The following is an 18,300-nucleotide window of genomic DNA, read 5'->3' on the forward strand; positions in this document are numbered from 1 at the left end:
AGCTCCCTGACTCTTCCAGCTCTGGGCTTCCAGACCACCTCCGCTCATCAGGACACTCCCTGCGCTCAGAAGAGACTTGGCCTGGGTGGGTACAGTCTGCTTTGGGCATGGCAAGTGGGACAGACTCAGCAGCCCGTTGGCCGTGGCACGGAGGGACAGGTGCAAGGCTCACCTTGTCGGGGTCCAGCAGGGCGTGGCAGATGATGTCCTCACAGATGTTGGCCGTCGGAGCCAGGCAGTGCAGGCGGTAGAACAGCTCCACACAGGTGATGTGATGCTCTCGGGTCTCCTTGTTCAGCTGATTCCAGAGCACACGAGCCACCCTCTGAGGGAAAAGGAGTTAACACCCATGCCTAGAGTGTAGGCCTCTGTTCACATTTGCTAAGTGAGGCTCTTGGGAGCCCACTGTCATGTCACCAAGGCACAGGACCAAGCAGAAACCCACGAGGAGGTGCCTGGCCAAGAGGCCCCGCTGCTCGCACCAGAGCTTGCTTGCAGAGAGAACACCTATGCCGAGAGAGGTTTCTGCCCCACCTGCTAAGGGACAGAGGCCACCAGGAGCTGGATGCAGAGACATACCAGGCAGACCCAGGCCTCCCAACCCTCCATTGCCGCTGGACATTCACAGCCCTTGTGCCAGTCTCCAGGGCAACGTCCAATAAACAGGTCTGAGGAAAAGGCCTGCAAATCTACGCGTATTCCCGGGGAAACACACCTGATAGAAGTCCGTTTTCTCGGCAATGACCTTCAGAATCCCAGGAGCAATGGGAGGGACCGTCACCATCTGTAACTTGCCACAAAACGGGTTGTTGCCAGAGGTTTTGTAGCGCTTCATCTTGTCTTCAATGACGAGAGCGAGGGACTGGGAGTGGTTGATCACTTCCAGCAGGGTGGCAATGGCTATGTTCTGGAGGGCACAGTCATTCACACAGCAGCAGATGGTCATGAGGGACTTCAGCCAGGACGGGAAGCTGCAATCGTTGGCTCCTAGGACACCAGGCGGAGAACAGAAGCAAGCAGGTGAAGGCTCTCCATTCAGACACCACAGCATTCACTCCGCACAGTCACCTGGACAGCTGTGCACACATCTGTAGATGACCTTGACAAGGAGGCCTTCCTAGAGAGACTCAGGCTAAGACGAACCTCATCTTGGTGGACCTGTGCTGTGATTAGACCTGACTTGTCCCAGGAGGCTTGTGTTGGAACACCCGACCCCCAGCTGGGGGCGCTGCTCTGGAAAGTTTTCAAGCCTGCATGTTGGAGGCAGGTCAGCAGGAAGTGGCCTGTGATGACCTGTTGTCTCTATTGTCTTTCTCCTGCCTCCAGATCTGCCAGGGTATATGCAGCGGCCACCTCATGTTTCACCTCTGTAGGTCGGGCTGTCCCAGCTGCTGTCCCTTCCCTGTTTCCTGAAACCCTCAGTTAAAATAAACCTCTCTCCCTTAGGTTGCTCCTGCCAGGTAATTGGCCATGGCAGCAACAATAACAACATTAGCTAATCTATCCCAAACCCACTGTGCCTGGTGCCTTCACAGGAGCAGCCTGTGTGAAGACAGACTGGGGTGACACTGTTAGCCCAAGACTGCAGGCCACACCGCCAGCTCGGAAGACACAAAGGGCTGGACCCGCCTGCAGACATGAGTGTGGGTCTGCTGCCACCTTGCTCTGGTCTCTGGAACTATGGGACAGGAAGTGTCTGCTAAGCCTCTCAGCTTTGTGATGGCAGTGATGGCAGACAGGATAGCAACACCGGGTACCTTTCAGGAGATGTCCAGGTGGGCCAGACAGGTCTCAGACACAGACAAGCCAAGGAGTCAGCGCACACAGGACGTCAGCAAGCTAACATTGATGCAGGTAGCAGGAACTAGAGAGCAAATGAGTGTGGCTGGGACAAATCCCCTAAGCAAAAGCTTGGTGTCGGTGTGCTTCTGAGCCACGAGTTTTCAGATTTGGGGATCTCTGCAGAGTTTACTGAGTGATCTTCCCTAATCTAAAATGACCCCAAACCATGTGTTATCATCTGACCAGGAGTTCTCCCCGTCCCCCTTCTTGGCGGACATGACTGTAGGAAGCTGGACATCACAGGATTCCTGACCACCCTCTCACCTGGAGCCTGGAAGAGCGTCTCACAGAGCTGCTCAGTCTCCTCTTCAGACAGGTAGACAGGGAAGGTGGCGCAGTCCAGCAGCAGGTGGCAGGCGGCGGCGAAGGCCTCCCTACAGTCCTCCTTGGAGCCCACCAACTCAATGACCACCTGGTCAATGTCCCATTCTGTCCCAGCTTTTCTCTGTGGGCTGCTGGGCACAGAGGACAGTGACTCTGAACTCTTCATCTTAAAGGGAGACCCGCGTGCCGTGAACAAGTCTGAAAGCATTTGTTTAAACTGGGGCACGGTGATGGGTTTGGGATCCCATGAGCCCTTCCTGCCGGAGTGGCTGATGCTTGGTGTCTGGCCCTTGTTGCTCTTCTCTGTGGGCTCCTCAGGTTTGTGCTCCTCCCCAGACACTGTCAGTGATGCTGCAAAAATGTTCTTGCTGGCGAAGTTGGCAATGAGCTCCTGAATGCAAAGAAATGTCCTCTGCATGCTCCCGTCTCTCTTCCAGATGTCGTCCCTCTCAGCAGACACCCGAGGCACCCTTAGGTGCTCAGAGAGCTCTGGAGAGGAGGCGCTGAGCCCGATGCCACTGTCTTCAGATTTCAGTGGGGGGAAGGCAGCCTCTTCATCGCCTGCGACTACAGCCTTTGTATCCAAAATGACATCACTGTTTTCTCCTTTTACTGGACTCTGAAACATAAGAAAAAGCTGTGTCCCACCCCCTTGGCTCTTCCACTCCGGATAAACCAGGATAATGGCAGTAACCATGGTAATTTAGTTTCTAGACCTGAAGCTGTTTCTCTAGATGCTTGCCTACCCTGCCCTACTGACACCTCCCTTAACCCCCCAGTAATGGCCGGCCTGGAAGGACACTTATGGATCATCTGACATTCTCCAAACTCGCTGCTCACCTCTGGCAACAGTCAGCTGTGGGCTAAAATCAGGAGCTTTTTAGTCTCCTTCCCACCCTTGTTCCAGTGAAAACGAAGACGGGGTGGCCACTCTGCCACGTGGGTCTGAGCTCTCCTCAGAGGCCCAGCATGCTGCTGCTGTCTACCTGTCCGTCTGCAGCACTACCAACTCATCTAAGAACTCTCGCCCCTAAAGAGCAATCTGCCTCAGTATCCTCTTGAACCCCAAGCCTGTAACTGTTTAGTTTCAAAGGAGCAATCATGCCTTTTGGTTGCAGCCCACTGACAAAACTGTACCCTTCAAAAATACTGACATCTACCTACACGCTATAGGATGACACTGACTGCACCTCCTCAATAGTGAGAACCAAGGGGAATCTAAACATCCCATCATGGGAAGCAGTTACAAGTCCACATCACAGAAGGCATGACGAAATTACAAAGGTCGATACTGCTATACCAAACACACAAGGGTTTCCCCATGGTATAGTCTGGGAGAAATACAGACAAAATGACCACACGGAGCGGGTTATGATGAACTGCGTCCCCAGATAGGTGTTCAAGCCCTAACCTCCAGAGCCTGTAGTGGGGCCTTATGTGAGGAAAGGGTCTTAGCAGCTCCTAAGTGGGGGCATCTGGGTAGCCTAAATCCAAACAGGCTGTTGTCTTCATTAAAAGGGGGAATTTAGGTACAGACTGCACACACAGAACACCACATGCATGTAAACACAGCGATGGGGTGGGGGTGGAGGGGCTAAAATTTTGACAAGCCTGAAGCACCACAGGTGGCCAACGAGCCCAGAGAAGCTTGTAAAGTGGTCTGGGGCAGATTTTTTATTTACTCTGGGAGAAAACAACCTGGAGCTCCAAACTGAGAAAAGTGATTTCTGTTATTTAAGCCACACTGCCAATTCAGGGCATACTGGGTTTGCTTTTTACGCGTGTCAAGTCACATGCATACAAACTTGCAATGAAAGGGCCACCTGCAGTTATTACTAGCACTGTCTAGCCATGCACAGCGGGCTGGGGCATGGGAGCGGGTGAAATGAACTAACCCTTACAAGTGTCCTCAGCACAGTGGCTGCACATCTTCCTGTCCATATTGCTATCCAAACCGTGCCCATTACCTCCCACTCCTCAGAGGTACATACCGAGTTCTCGCTGCTGGGCTCCATGTCTAGGTAGGAGGGAGGCATCTGGACTTTGCTCAGCACCTTGAAACATGTCTTCAAGGCGTGCGTGAGCTCAGCTAAGCTCAGGGCCTCCACCTCCTCAGCAAGAGGCTGCAGCAGGCAGCCAAGCACCTGTGGGAGGTACTGAGTCTGCACCTCCGAGTAGAGCTCCTGCAACACAGAAGGATTGGTCACTCACCCTCGCTGGCCACAGCAGGAAAGCAAGTGCCTCAGAACAGCAGCTTAGGGGGTTGGATTTTAGAATCTGAGTTTCCATTATCCCCAAGCCAAGAACATTGTCCTTTCAGCAGCATTGCGTTCTCTCAGATAAAGTCCCGCAACTGTCACATGCATCATTCACTAGTTAGCAAACTGTTCATCAGCCTACTACCAGGCCCAGAATTTACAGTCTCTTTAATTAAAACAGCAAAAATGAGCCTGGTGGTGGTGGTGCTCACCTTTAGTCCTAGCACTCAGGAGGCAGAGGCAGGTGGATCTCTCTGAGTTTGAGGCCAGCCTGGCCTACAAAGTGAGTTCTGGGACAACCAGGGCTACACAGAGAAACCCTGTCTTGAAAAATCAAAACAACAAAAAGGCAGCAAAACCAGAAAGCCTGGGAGCACAGGTAAGGCAAGCGTGTGCTCAGCAGGCAGGAGGCCTGGGATTGCTCCCGTCGTGACAAAAACCATGAGATTCTATCGGTACACCCTGACAAGACAGCAGAGACGGCACTGTGTATGTGGGGAGCATTGAGTACACCTACCAAGGGGATCACATCCAGCAGGAACACCAGGAGGGTGCAGAGCTCCGAGACAGTGGGAGGAGGGCCGATGGCCGCCGGCTGCTTCACTGGTCTAGGCCAAGCACAGGACAGAAGGTCAGTCCTCTCTCCCACAGTCACTGCATACAACTTTTCTGTTTAGTTTTTAAGCGTTTTTGTTTGTTTGCTTGTTTATTGAGTCAGGGTCTCTCTATGTAGCACTGAGATTGGTCTGCCTCTGCCTCCTGGGATTAAAGGTTGGTTTTGTTTCTGAGACAAGACCTCACTAGAGTAGCCCTGGCTAGCTCCAAAGGCATTGGAATTGCAGGTTTGACCAGCTCAATTGCAAATATCTTACGGTTTCCAGCACAGTGGAAGACAGCTTTTGTGGGCCTCACACCTCGGTTCTTGTGACAGACCGCCTCATGTGGAGATGCCCTAGAGAGAGCGCTGCTTGAACGTCTCTGGGATAAACTGCTTCCGACTTAATCAGATTTGTCCAGGCGTGGACTTATCATCCAGGAGACAAACAGCGATGTCACTATGTATGGCTGCAAGTTCCTAGTACCAAAGACTCGTTTCCAGGGCAACAGGAACTGGCCTATGTTACACAACATGAGTCAGGCTGTTTTTTTTTGTTTGTTTTTGAAACAAGGTCTCACTACATAACCTTGCTGACATGGAACTTGGCATGTAGGTCAGGCTGGCCTTGAACTCACAGAAATCCCCCTGAGTGCTGGGGTCAAGTGTGTATGTCATCACACCCACTTTTGTTTTACTTTTGAGGTCCCCTGAGAGACCCCTATGAGATGTCTTCTGGGAAAGCACAGGGTAAGCCATCTGGACCTGGTTCTGGGGTTCCTGCAGAACCCTATTCTGGCAGGTACTGATCTACTGTGCTAGACAGGACCTTTTATGTCTCTGGCCGCTTCCTCACAGGTCCACAGTATGAGAACAAAATGCCTACATTTCATGAGGCTGCCCAAAGAATTCACCTCAGGCTTTGTAGCCACAGGACACACGTGGCCAAAGTTTACATGGGAAGTTCCCTTCACAGTTCCAGGTCCTGAAGACTGGGTTGGACTCATGAGCCCACGCAGCATTCACTGCTGGATGAATAGGGGCGCAGAGCTCACCATAATAGCCTTAAACATGACCACTTTGAACCCATCTCACACTAAGAAGACCGAAGAGTCCGTGTTCAGCACAGAGACATATGCCTATGCCCAGGGAAGAAGATGGGGCTTGCAGGGGAGGCTGCACTGATGAACAAGAGAACACGGGCAGAGGGCTTTCTGAAGTTAGGATTCCGTGAGTTAACAGAGTGGCCCAGAATCCTGTGGCACAGACACAGTCTCCATCCTATTAGAGACCTACATGACTCCCAGCCCTGTGTCACTGGCCTCTGAAGCTCAGGAGAGACCACTGAGAGTCACTACTGGTGAGACCCTGGCCTCCATGCAGCCCCAGATCCATCACCGGCTCCTCCCCACACGGCGTCCTCAGAGGCCCACTCACTTAAAACACTTCTCGAAACACCGCGCCATGTAATCCCACAGGAAGTCTGTGCTGAGCGACGAGAACAGCAAATTGACCGTCTTCACAATCTCGGAGGCATGTCTGTTTTCTTTGATTGTGCTGCAGAGGAGGGAAAGCAGCTAAGTTACTGATGGGATCCGAACTACAGGACGAGCGCTCAAGATGCCGCCCTGCCTCTGACAAACTCTGAACAAGACACAAATGCTGCTGTCTCAATTCTAAAAAAGGGTTTCCACAAGGCTTCCCTGAATAACAGCTTTTAAAACATTTTTCATCTCTCCTCTGACAGCTTCATACGTATGCACGATGTACCATGATAAAGCCTGTCCTGACCCCTCCTGTCCCTATCACTGCCTGCATGAGCAGGAGCAACGTGCCAACAGCCACATCCCCCATGAGAATGACTCCCTGCCAAAGTGTTCTTACCGTTGGATCTCTTAGAAACAGATGTGAGAGTTATTGTGTGAAGAACACGACACTCAGCACCGGTGCCCACCCCTACCCACCACCCAACTGCAGGTTCAGCAGGGAGACTTGGCTACCATTTTATAATTTACTATGATGCTGGATGTTAAACCCAGGGCCTTAGACACACTAGACAGGTCATCCCCAGGCCATCACAAACAGTTTTAAATGTGTATCTAAGGCTCAGCAAAGCCCTCTAGGGAACACTACAGGAATCTTTACATATGTACATGGAGATATGTGACCATTTGAAAACACGGAAAAAGTGGAAACCACCAGAAAAGTGTATCAGCAAGGGACTGACTGTTCCATCAGGATTTACTCAATGACAAGCTCCTGATGAGGAAGCTCGGGAATCACATTCCAGAGGAAAAGAGTGGAGAGCAGGCCCAGCTGTACTCAGTGACACCACGCAGCTCCATCTATGGGCTGTGATGGGGTGGGTGTATTTAAGCATGCAGGAGGGTCTGAAAGCAGTGGAGACCTTTTTCCTCAAAGGAGAGTAGGATTATGGAAGATAGTATTTCTGCTGTTTTTGGTAGCTTCACATATCAGGGTATTCTACAATAAACATCTATTGCTTTCAAATAAAAAAAATCCTTATTTTCTGAGAAAGGAAAAAACCACCACAACAGACCCCTCAGGACATTTATAACAAATAAACCAGAAAAATAAGAGAATAAAATTTAGTACACACACTACTGATCCAGGCAGAAAGCAAGTGCTTAACAGTGAAGAGTAAAGAAGTGGCTCTGTTTATTAATTCATGTGAAGACAAGGTGTCAAATGGCCCAGGCTAGCCTTAAACTTACTCTGTAGCTGAGGTTGACCTTGAACTGAAGGCTCAACTCCTGACCCTGCCCTCAGGGCCACGCCTTGGTCTCTCCTCCACCTCTGAGGACTGGCATGCCCTATTTCTGAACTTCCTCCCTCCCATCCTCTGAGTCCCCTTCCCCTGGGCCTCCCCACTTGTGCACTGTAGATCAAGTTGCCTTTGCTGAATGACATTCATGTTTGATCAGTAACACTCCCTGTTGTGGGTTAGGAGGGGACCAGACTAAGCTCTCCCACATTCCTAAAGAGGGACAGCCTTAGTGCTCCAACCTGTGGCCTGCCCACCCTCTTAGCACTTGATGATTCACACTGAAGAACAGAGGAGGACCATGGAGGGGGACCATAGAGGGGGACCATGGAAGAGGGGACCACGGAGGGGGACGATGGAGAAGGACCACGGAGGGGGACCACGGAAGAGGGGATCGTGGAGGGGGACCACGGAGGGAGACCACGGAGGAAGGGGACCACGGAGGGGGACGATGGAGGGGGACCACGGAGGGGATGGATGTGTAATGTGGAGGCTGTGTTCATACCTTGCTAGCAGATTCCCACTCTGAGTGTAGCTAAGTTTAAGGTCAGAGCCAAGGACATCGTGACAGTAAGAATAAAAGGCTCTGATGACTTCCAGAAATAAATTCTCAACCACTTGGGGTCCTGAAATAAGAGAAAACAGTTAGAAAAGTACTAATACCACAGTCAAATGTTTGTGAGTTTTGAGACATGGTCTCTAGCCCAGGCTAGCCTCAAACTCTCTACACAGCCAAAGATTATTGTGAACTTCTGGTCCTCCTGCCTCTACCTCCTGAGTGCAAGGAAAAACAGGCTTTTGCCACCATGCCTGGTTTGTGTGATAAGAGATGTGCTGTAGAAATTCCTACTGCCAGTAGCCTTTAAGTTACCTGCCCACTTCGACGCGGCCTCTTATACTATTTATGCCACTGTAAAGCGCATGTCTGGTCTCTTTTCTGGCTGTGGGATTCAGTTGTTGTTCCCTGTTCCAGCAGAGGACTGTGATCTGTGAGTCTACCACTGAATAAACAACCCTATTATACTCAATTCTAGCATGTGGGATTTCTTTTAAGCCTCCTTCTTCAGAGACTGGATGCTGTTTCCTGATGCTGGGCAGGCATTCTACCAACTGAGCTACACCCCAACCCTTATCCATCAAATTTTAAACCAATAAATACTAAGGCACACATAAAACACCCGGAATAACTTCGTATGCATAGGCCTTTACAGGTGTATAGGGATAACCAAGGGCTGTCTAGGCCTTTACAGGTGGATAGGGATAACCAAGGGCTGTCTGGCCCTTTACAGGTGTATAGGGATAACCAAGGGCTGTCTAGGCCTTTACAGGTGTACAGGGATAACCAAGGGCTGTCTAGGCCTTTACAGGTATATAGGGATAACCAAGGGCTGTCTAGGCCTTTACAGGTGTACAGGGATAACCAAGGGCTGTCTAGGCCTTTACAGGTGTATAGGGATAACCAAGGGCTGTCTAGGCCTTTACAGGTGTACAGGGATAACCAAGGGCTGTCTAGGCCTTTACAGGTGTACAGGGATAACCAAGGGCTGTCTGGGCCTTTACAGGTATATAGGGATAACCAAGGGCTGTCTAGGCCTTTACAGGTGTACAGGGATAACCAAGGGCTATCTGGGCCTTTACAGGTGTGTAGGGATAACCAAGGGCTGTGGCAGCAGCAGCAGGAACGACCTGGAGGAAAGCAGCACACCACTGCACAGCTCACTCAGTGTCAGTCACTGCTACACCTGGGCATAGATGGAGTCCTTCCCACAGGCACACAGGCAGGGGCAGTGCAGCTCCTCCTGATTACACAAGGTCACAGCAGGCTCGAGTAGGTTGTCCAAGCCAGTTTTCACTGGGTAAAGGCAGTTGAACACTACACGTTCCAAACCCGTGAACTGCTTGGCCAAACATTATTCAGGAGAAATACCCACAGAGGAGAGCAACTTCCCTGCCCTGTCTAATCCGAGAAGCTCAAGAAGAGCCATGGAGGCACCAGCAGCCACACGTCAGAGCCACTTCCTGGCCCACCGGGTCGTGTGTAAGGCATAGAGTTCCAAGCTGACTTCTCCTGAGCATATTTGGAGGGATGAAAGCATCCGCTCTCAGCAAAGGAAAACGCCATATTCTCGCTGTGTAATGGCGATAGCACATCCGCCTTTCATGCATTTATTCTCAGTGCTATGACCAGTCCTGTGGCCTCACCAAGCAAATGTTCTAACCCTGAGCTACATTGAGCCTTGAATTAACTTAATCTTTTATGCTTCTCAGAGAATCACATTTTTTTTAAATACTTTATTCTTATTTTATGTGCATTGGTGTTTTGCCTACATGTATGTCTGTGTGAGTATGTCAGATCCCTGGATCTGGAGTTAACAGACGGTTGTGAGCTACCATATGGGTGCTGGGAATTGAACTCTGGTCTTCTGGGAGAGCATCCAGTGCTCTCAACTCATGAGCCATCTCTCCAGCCTGTGATAGAATTATTTTTTATAAGCTTGTGTGTCTTTTTATCTGCTGGAAGGGTGCCGAATGCTTCCTACCACAGGGTGTTTTGCAGCCTCCTTCATGGAGCAGACAAGAAGACAGGGCTAAAGCCCACCTGCTGAAAGAGACCAAGTGACTGCTTGGTGCTCCTGCTCCCACAAAACCAACTGCTACCGACCTATGTGTGTGTCCCTCAGACAACTAAGCCAGTAGAAGAGTGGATTTAACAACTGCTCGATATGAAGGGAAACACTCAGCAGCTTCTAGAAAGTCTGGCCTGTACCCTGCTAAATGGTGCAGCCTCTTGGCTCACAACAGAGCAGCTATGACACAGAATACACATCTAATGCTAACCCGTTTCTTCTTTGAATATCTCCCCGAGGCACACAGCAAGCACAACATGCTAATACCACTCGGCTAACTTCTGCGGCTAAAACATGACTTTTCTGAGATGGGGTTTATTTCCAAATACAGAGAAATCTTAGGAGCCACTGTTGGTGGATGGAGGTGGAAGGAAGGAAGAGAGAAAGCACAGGTACTTCCAGAAAGAACGCTCACACTGGGGGTTGGTTAAAGGCAGCAGGGCCTGGGAGGCTCAGCAAAGATCCCATTTGTAATATGGCGAGCATCCCAGGGCTCATGCTCAGCACTGCCAGGCCAGCAGCGCTTCCTGGAAAGGAAGGCTCGGGCACTGGGGGACCTTGGGGACATGAATCACCTTCGGACTCTCCCTCTGTGAAGTGGGTATCACAAGAGGGCCCACCTTCATGTTGGTGGTGTGGAGACACATGAGGCATGCAAGCCACCTGAACAAACTAACTGCTGGGCAAAAACAGCAGGCAGGACCTGTTGAGACGTCTGCCACCCAGCCCAACGAGCTGAGTTTGACTCCAAGGACCCACATGGAAGAGAGCTGACTCCTGAAAGTTGCCTTCTGACTCAACATGTACACTGTGACACGCACAAGGACCCGTGGGAGTACACACACACACGGTACATGACACATGGACACGCACAAGGACCCGTGGGAGTACACACACACACGGTACATGACACATGTAATAACATTTAGAGAACTGCGGTGAGTGTGAGGGAATGTCTATAATCCAAGGACTTTGGAGGCAGAGGCAGGAGGGGATGGCTTCAAAGCCACCTGGCTACACATGAAGTTCCATCCCAGTCTGAAGGGTACAGACAGACTGTCTCAAAAGCTCCAAGGCAACAAGACCAACATCCCAGTGGCTGGGGTGTCCTTTCCAGCCTGCTGCTCTAGCGTCACACCGGCCCTGCCACACAACAGATACTCACGGCCACATCTGAACTAGTCACTGAGAGGCTGCATGGCCTAAGAACGCGCTTGGCTCTTTGTTATCCCGGCCTCCTAGCCAACACCCGTGACCATGCAATGCAATAGAGGGGGGAGGAGGGGAGTCTCTGTCCTGTTATGGTGCTCAGGTGACTAGACATCAGATCTGATCATGAAGGGGTGTCAAAGGGAGAGAAAACTTTCCTCAACAGATTCTCAGGGGCCATAGTGTATGTGCAAGAAAGGTCAGGGGTCACAGTGTGGGGTCAGGGGTACCAGTGTGTGTGCACGAGGGTCCAGAGACCACAGTATGTAAGCTGAATCAAGGGTCAGTGTGTGTATAAGAGGGGTCAGGGACCATAGTGTGCAGGTAAGAGGGGTTGGAGTCACAGTGTGTGTGTAAGAGGGGTCAGGGGTTGCTGCGGGAGCTACTTTTGCTCCTTCAGCCAATAGCCTTTGAAATACCAGCCCACTGGGGTGTGGTATCTTTTGCTTTAAAAAAAAGTGGCAGCAGCCCTCTGCTCTCTCTTGCTTCAGATTCCACTTCTGACTATCAGATGCTTTTCCTGGTCGTGCAGGAGGCTGTTGTCTAAGACGGTGATCTGTAAGTTTTTTCCCTTTAAATAAATAAACCTTTTATTAATCATAATTCCAAATTAGTGTGGGATTTTTTTTGTGACTCCATTAAGGGGTCACAGTGTACGTGTAAGAGGGGTCAGGGGTCACAGTGTGCGTGTGAGAGGGGTCAGGGGTCACAGCGTGCATGTGAGAGGAGTGGGGGTCACAGTGTGCATGTGAGAGGGGTCAGGGGTCACAGTGTGTGTATGAGAGGGGTCAGGGGTCACAGTGTGCATGAGAGAGGGGTCAGAGGTCACAGTGTGTGTGTGAGAGGGGTCAGGAGTCACAGTGTGCATGTGAGAGGGGTCAGGGGTCACAGTGTGCATGTGAGAGGAGTCGGGGTCACAGTGTGTGTGAGAGAGGGGTCAGAGGTCACAGTACACATGTGAGAGGGGTCAGAGGTCACAGTACACATGTGAGAGGGGTCAGGAGTCACAGTGTGCATGTGAGAGGAGTCGGGGTCACAGTGTGCATGTGAGAGGGGTCAGGGGTCACAGTGTGCATGTGAGAGGGGTCAGGGGTCACAGTGTGCATGTGAGAGGGGTCAGGGGTCACAGTGTGCATGTGAGAGGGGTCAGGGGTCACAGTGTGCGTGAGAGAGGAGTCGGGGTCACAGTGTGCATGTGAGAGGGGTCAGAGGTCACAGTACACATGTGAGAGGGGTCAGGGGTCACAGTGTGCATGTGAGAGGGGTCAGGGGTCACAGTGTGCATGTGAGAGGAGTCGGGGTCACAGTGTGCATGTGAGAGGGGTCAGGGGTCACAGTGTGCATGTGAGAGGGGTCAGGGGTCACAGTGTGTGTATGAGAGGGGTCAGGGGTCACAGTGTGCGTGAGAGAGGCCCTCTAAGAAGGAGAGTCTTTATTTCATGCTGAGATGTTCTCACGTAATAGAGGGGCAGCTTGCTCACGCTCACAGGGTCACAGGGTCCCTTCCCAGGTGTAAACTGAGGCTCACTAGCGGTTATGACACTGGGATGAACAGTCTTGTGAAAAGTGCAGACACGCTGAAGGCATACGCACCCACAGCAGGAGTCGGAGCTTCTTAGCCTACTGTGCATGGCAGGAACCCTGAACCATGCACTTTCAAGACTCAAATGCCGACCACATCTGTGTTTAAACTTGCCAAAACATGAGATCCCCATGTGTACCGGCGGCAGTGGCTTTCCCCACTGTACCTATTTCAGGCTTGTCCAGGAGACTGACGAGGATGCGGAAGGGCTTCAGGTATGCGTGGTGGCGCTCCTCGACGTCAGTGTCTAAGAACTGCTGATGCAGGATCTCGGCCAGAGCCTGTGGGAGGGTACGGCATCACTGGCTGTCTTTGGTTAAACACTGGGCGAGAATGAGGACCATTCCACAACACACGCACGGCAGTCCTTCAAGGTCATAGTCAGTGTCACTCTGAGGTCTCACAGAGAAATGCACTGAAGAACTCTGAAAAGAAGCTGGGGTCTGGTCAGTGTAGAGTTGCCTAGCATGCACGACGTAAGCAGATACAATGGTGCATACCTGTAATCTCAGCACGTAAGGAGGCAGAGGCAGGAGGATTAGGAACTCACAGTCATTTTAGGCTACATGGTGAGTTCAAGGACAATCGGGGAAATATGAGAGCGTGGCTTAAAACAAACACCCAAAACAAAACAAAAAACAGGAAGGAAGGAAGGGAGGGAGAGAGGAAGGAAAAAGACTGCAATAAGAAACGTACTGATTGTAGTCAAATTTCCATTTTCAGAAATGTCCTTACCTCAATTAAAAGATCCTTGGAATATTTCTCAAAAAAAGATGAGGATTGGTCTTCAGAAGAATTTGAAATGACAGATTCTGGCACAATGGTATTTCCTTTAATGTCTGAACCTATAAAATAATAAATGCCACAGGCTGTAAAAAGACCTTGTGTTTCATAGGGATACTGTATTGTGTAAAACACTCATGCTACAGTATTTTAATAAATAGAGCTCCTTCAACAGAAAAGCAGTTGGATCTAGACACTTTCCCCTGTTCCGCGGAGGTACATGCACAAGGCAAGTGTCCTACAACTGAGCTTTGTATCTTCTGACAGCGCCATCCTGGCTAAGGACCAGGAGGAGAGAATTCATCCCAGCGGGCAAAAGTCTGGTTTGTGCCGATCACTCGCTGGCCCCTTCTGCAGGATGTTTCTAAGACTGGAACACAGATCATTTTCACACCACCGTTTATTGGTTCAGCACTACGTGACATCAAGGCAGACTGCCTTCCTGGCTGACTACATACCTTCGCTTTGGGCCTGGGATCAGTTAGCTAGTGGGATCTTCAGGGCATAGAAGAGTCTCATGGTATAAGCAAAAACATGAGGTCCCAAGTCACAGCTAAGCAAGGCCTAGAGCTTTCTCTAAGCACAGAATGCCACGATCTTCCTTTTAGTGGTTTTTTGAGATAAGAGTTTCTCTGTGTAGCCCTGGCTGTCCTGGAATTCATTCTTGTAGACCGGATTGACCTCAAATTCAGAGACCCACCTGCCTCTGCCTCCTGAGTGCTGGGATTAAAGGCGTGTGCCACTGCTGCCTGGTTAGATTGCCACACTCTAACCGTAAGCGCCTCTCATAGTCACCCCTTTCTGGAACTGCCTTTAAAAGGAGGCTGGAGAGGAGCACATCCCGTGTTAGGAGGCTCATGACAGTCTGGAACTCCAGCTCCAGGGAAATCTGGAAGCTTCTTTGGGTCCCTGTCGGCACTATACTAACATGCAAAATACCCTTAATACACCACACACACACACACACACACACACACACACACACACACACACACACAAACACTTTTAAAATCTAAGTTTTCCAAAGTGAGCTGGAGGTTTCTTAGCCCCAGAGCCATTTACAGAGGGCTTGGGCTATTTACAGATGCCTATAATCCTAGCACTTGGGAAGTAGAGGCAGGAGGACCAGAAGTACACCGTCATCTAAGACTCTACTGTGAATTCAAAGCCAGCCTGAGAAACATGAAATCCTATCTCTGAAAAAAAAAAATCTATCAGAAGCCTTAGTTACTCCTCTTAAAATCCATAGTCAACATCCTTACGATGACTTTTGCACATTTATAACTAGGGGGAAGCAATCGAAGGGTGCCCTGACCTTAGTGTGGTAAGATCCACAGCCTGAAGGTTAAGCAATGCTGTGGAGGAGTTGGGGGCTCAGCGGTAGCCTTATGCTCCATCCCAGTACTGGGAACATGAAAGAAGGAAAGAACTCTTCCAGGACTGCTCTGCACACCACCGTCCCTAAACACAGGAAGATGGGAACTTACACATAACACGCCCTCTTTCCATCCTTTAACATCCTGTCCTGGGCTCTGCCCTGGAAGCCTCCCAACCAACAGCCACCACAAAACGCTACTCAGAAATTGTAATGTCTCCCCCGACCTCCGCCTGTCTTCACGTGGGTTTTACAATATTCTGGGGATTTTCTCCACACAGAGCCTTGCCCCATGAGTGTTCTTTACAGAGCACACACGACAGGCTCTTGCCTCCTCCACCAATTTCTTTTTTGTACCAAGGATTGGACCCATACCAGGGAAGCTACACCCTTGTCCAAGCTTAATTTGATTTTGAGATAGGGCCTTGCTATGTCTCCTCCTAGACTTAAATCCTTACTGTCCTTGCCCTGTGGCTAATACAAATGTCCCATCATACCTGGCTTTTAAACAGGCTTCTCATTAAATATCATTTAGCTACAGATTTTTGGTATTTCCAGCTCTTAAAATGGAACTCAGCTGGAACTTTAAAACCCCACTCACTTCTCTTTTTTAAAAGAAAAAAAAAGTTGCAGATAATCAGAGCCGACCTCAACTGCCCAGGGCTGTATTAGTCATGGCGGTCTTTCCACAATTCATGACTCAGAAACACCACTCAGGCCACCCCTAAATCCACAAACCAGCACTGGGGCTCACGCTCACACGGTGCTCAGTACCTAGCAACCAGGCGTACAGTCTTCTATTGAGAGACATGTCCCTTCTCAGCAGGGTCTGGGTGGCAGCAGACAGAATGTGTATGATGTCACGTCTGAGCAGAGGGATGGCTCTCTCATCAGGATCCTATCGGAAGGACGGAGAAAGCTTACCTTAAGGGAACGCTGAGTAGGCTTCTGACTTTTCACATGAGGCTCTACTTGACCATCCACTCCCAAAAGATGGCTCTCAAAAGGCTGGCTGTCCCCATGCCGCCCACCAAAGCAGCTGATCAAGGTCTGCCTGCTGGGTAGCCAGCTCCTCAGACCTGATGCACTCTACCCTGGAGAGAGACCACGGTGTGGGGAGCTAAGGAAAGTCACCGGATTCCCAAGGTCCTCCCAGTGTCATCTGAGCAGTATAACTGCCGGGGAGAGGAGACTCTCTTCTGTGAAGGTTGTGAATCTCACAGGGGGATTCAGGGGAGTTTCTGTGAGTCTCAGTGATGCCAGGGTAGGCCTTCCAGGATGATAATGCAGCTGCCTGCCTCTGAGTCACCAATGTTCCTGTTAGTCCCCCAACAAAGCCATTGCTTCGCCAAGCTGGGTCTAGGTGGCATCACTTCCTGATATGTCGATACAAACACCTGCCCTTGGCTTCTGAATTAACAGGAAGTGTCCAGAAGGGTAAACATGACTCACCAGACAGGTATAAAATGGGAAGAAAAACAGAATGATTTCCAGATTATTCCTTTGCACAAGAACATTGGCGTCTAGCAGGGATGCGCACAGCGACTTCACCTGAAATGACAAACCACAGGGCTGATCCCTAAGTGACCCGGCATCCTCTGCTGGCGGCTTCTGTGCGGCCACAAAAACTAGGTAGAGAGTGTCCTCTCTGAATACAGACAGGAGGGTACAGATCACGAGGCTGAAAGCCATGAGGCTTATGGGAAGTCATGAGGTCATGAGACATAGGAGCCAAGGGTAAGAGGAGAAAGTAGGGAGTGGACAGCTAAGAGCAGACTAGGAAACTCCTGAAGTGGGACTGTATGAGCCACATACCACAGAAGCACAGGACAGGCATGAGCAAAGCCATGTTTTTCAAAGCCACCTCTTAGTGACTGATAAAGACGTGGTGATGTGGGTGGAGGGAGCTGGTGGGAAAACTGCTGGTCCAAGGGAGATGTAGGCAGGAGAAACAGGGCCGGGGAAAAGGAGAAAATGTACAGGGCATACACATGGGGCAGGAAAGCTGAGATTGTCCACATCCCTATCACAACCTAGGGGACTCTTCAATTCTATCATGCAATCCCCAGACAGACCCTGTGGGAAAGTTCTGCCAATCCTCCGAAGACAGAAATTTCTGCTTGCTACACGTTGTAACCCATTAATTTAATCTGCAAACACTAAGCTCAGAGTGTGGGTTCTCTACCAGGGGTGACATACAGCATGCCATCAAGCACAGGGCCATAGATGGGGTGCTCACGTTACCAAGTTCATGGCAGTGCTGTAGCTGTCAGGGTAGGCAGAGACCCTTGAAGGGCCTGGAGAAGGAAGCTGGGGAACCCTGGCATGTAGGTGTAAGCGCAGCCTGTTACAGAATGGTGCCCATGTGGATACCCGTTGGGCGCCAATCTGTAACATAAACGGGGGCCTGCTTGTTGGGGTTTTTTGTCCTCCCACCAGGTCCCCTACAACTGTTTAGCCCTAAAGAAAATCACACATAGGTCTCCATAAATTATAAGCTGATTGGCCCATTAGCTCTAGCCTCTCTCTCACTGGCTGACTCTCACATCTTGATTAACCCATTTTTCTGATCTATGTTAGCCATGTTGCTCAGTACCCTTTTTCAGTGAGGCAGATCATATCCTGCTGCTCCGGTGGTCTGGGCAGGAGTGGGAGAAATCAACTTCCTCCTTCCCAGAATTATCCTGCTCTCCTTGTATCATTTCTCTTCCCGTCTGGTTTTCCTGCCTATACTTCCTGCCTGGCCAACGAGCATTTATTTAAAACATGATTGACAGAATACAGACAATTCTCCCGCACCAGCAGCCTAAGAGGACCAGGGCAGAAAGGACAGGACCATGAGTCATTGGGACACTAGAGCAGGGAGGAGACAGTTTGGACATGAATAATGAGGGAGTGATACGGGCAGGGGAGGAAGCAA

The 18,300-nt window shown here is 50.5% G+C and overlaps 1 protein-coding gene across 5 annotated transcripts in view; it reads right to left on the minus strand.

Moving 5' to 3' along the window:
- Nucleotides 1–18,300, minus strand: part of Dop1b (DOP1 leucine zipper like protein B) — a 104,907-nt gene that overhangs the window by 57,258 nt on the left and 29,349 nt on the right. For all 5 annotated transcript variants that reach the window (XR_005976223.1, XM_041672902.1, XM_041672904.1 and 2 more), the window contains 11 exons: nucleotides 16,833–16,931; nucleotides 16,155–16,278; nucleotides 13,958–14,067; nucleotides 13,389–13,503; nucleotides 8,310–8,430; nucleotides 6,457–6,576; nucleotides 4,942–5,032; nucleotides 4,158–4,349; nucleotides 2,107–2,785; nucleotides 716–987; nucleotides 173–325 (listed from right to left, as the gene is read on the minus strand). Coding sequence is in view for 4 of the 5 variants with exons in the window: in XM_041672902.1 (XP_041528836.1) it covers nucleotides 173–325; nucleotides 716–987; nucleotides 2,107–2,785; nucleotides 4,158–4,349; nucleotides 4,942–5,032; nucleotides 6,457–6,576; nucleotides 8,310–8,430; nucleotides 13,389–13,503; nucleotides 13,958–14,067; nucleotides 16,155–16,278; nucleotides 16,833–16,931 (2,076 nt within the window). In the remaining variant the exon portion in view is untranslated. The remainder of the gene's footprint in view (nucleotides 1–172; nucleotides 326–715; nucleotides 988–2,106; nucleotides 2,786–4,157; nucleotides 4,350–4,941; nucleotides 5,033–6,456; nucleotides 6,577–8,309; nucleotides 8,431–13,388; nucleotides 13,504–13,957; nucleotides 14,068–16,154; nucleotides 16,279–16,832; nucleotides 16,932–18,300) is intronic.

Source organism: Microtus oregoni, unplaced genomic scaffold, assembly GCF_018167655.1.
Source record: "Microtus oregoni isolate MIOR12 unplaced genomic scaffold, Mior012 000023F_ref0000262, whole genome shotgun sequence".
NCBI lineage: Eukaryota > Metazoa > Chordata > Mammalia > Rodentia > Cricetidae > Microtus > Microtus oregoni.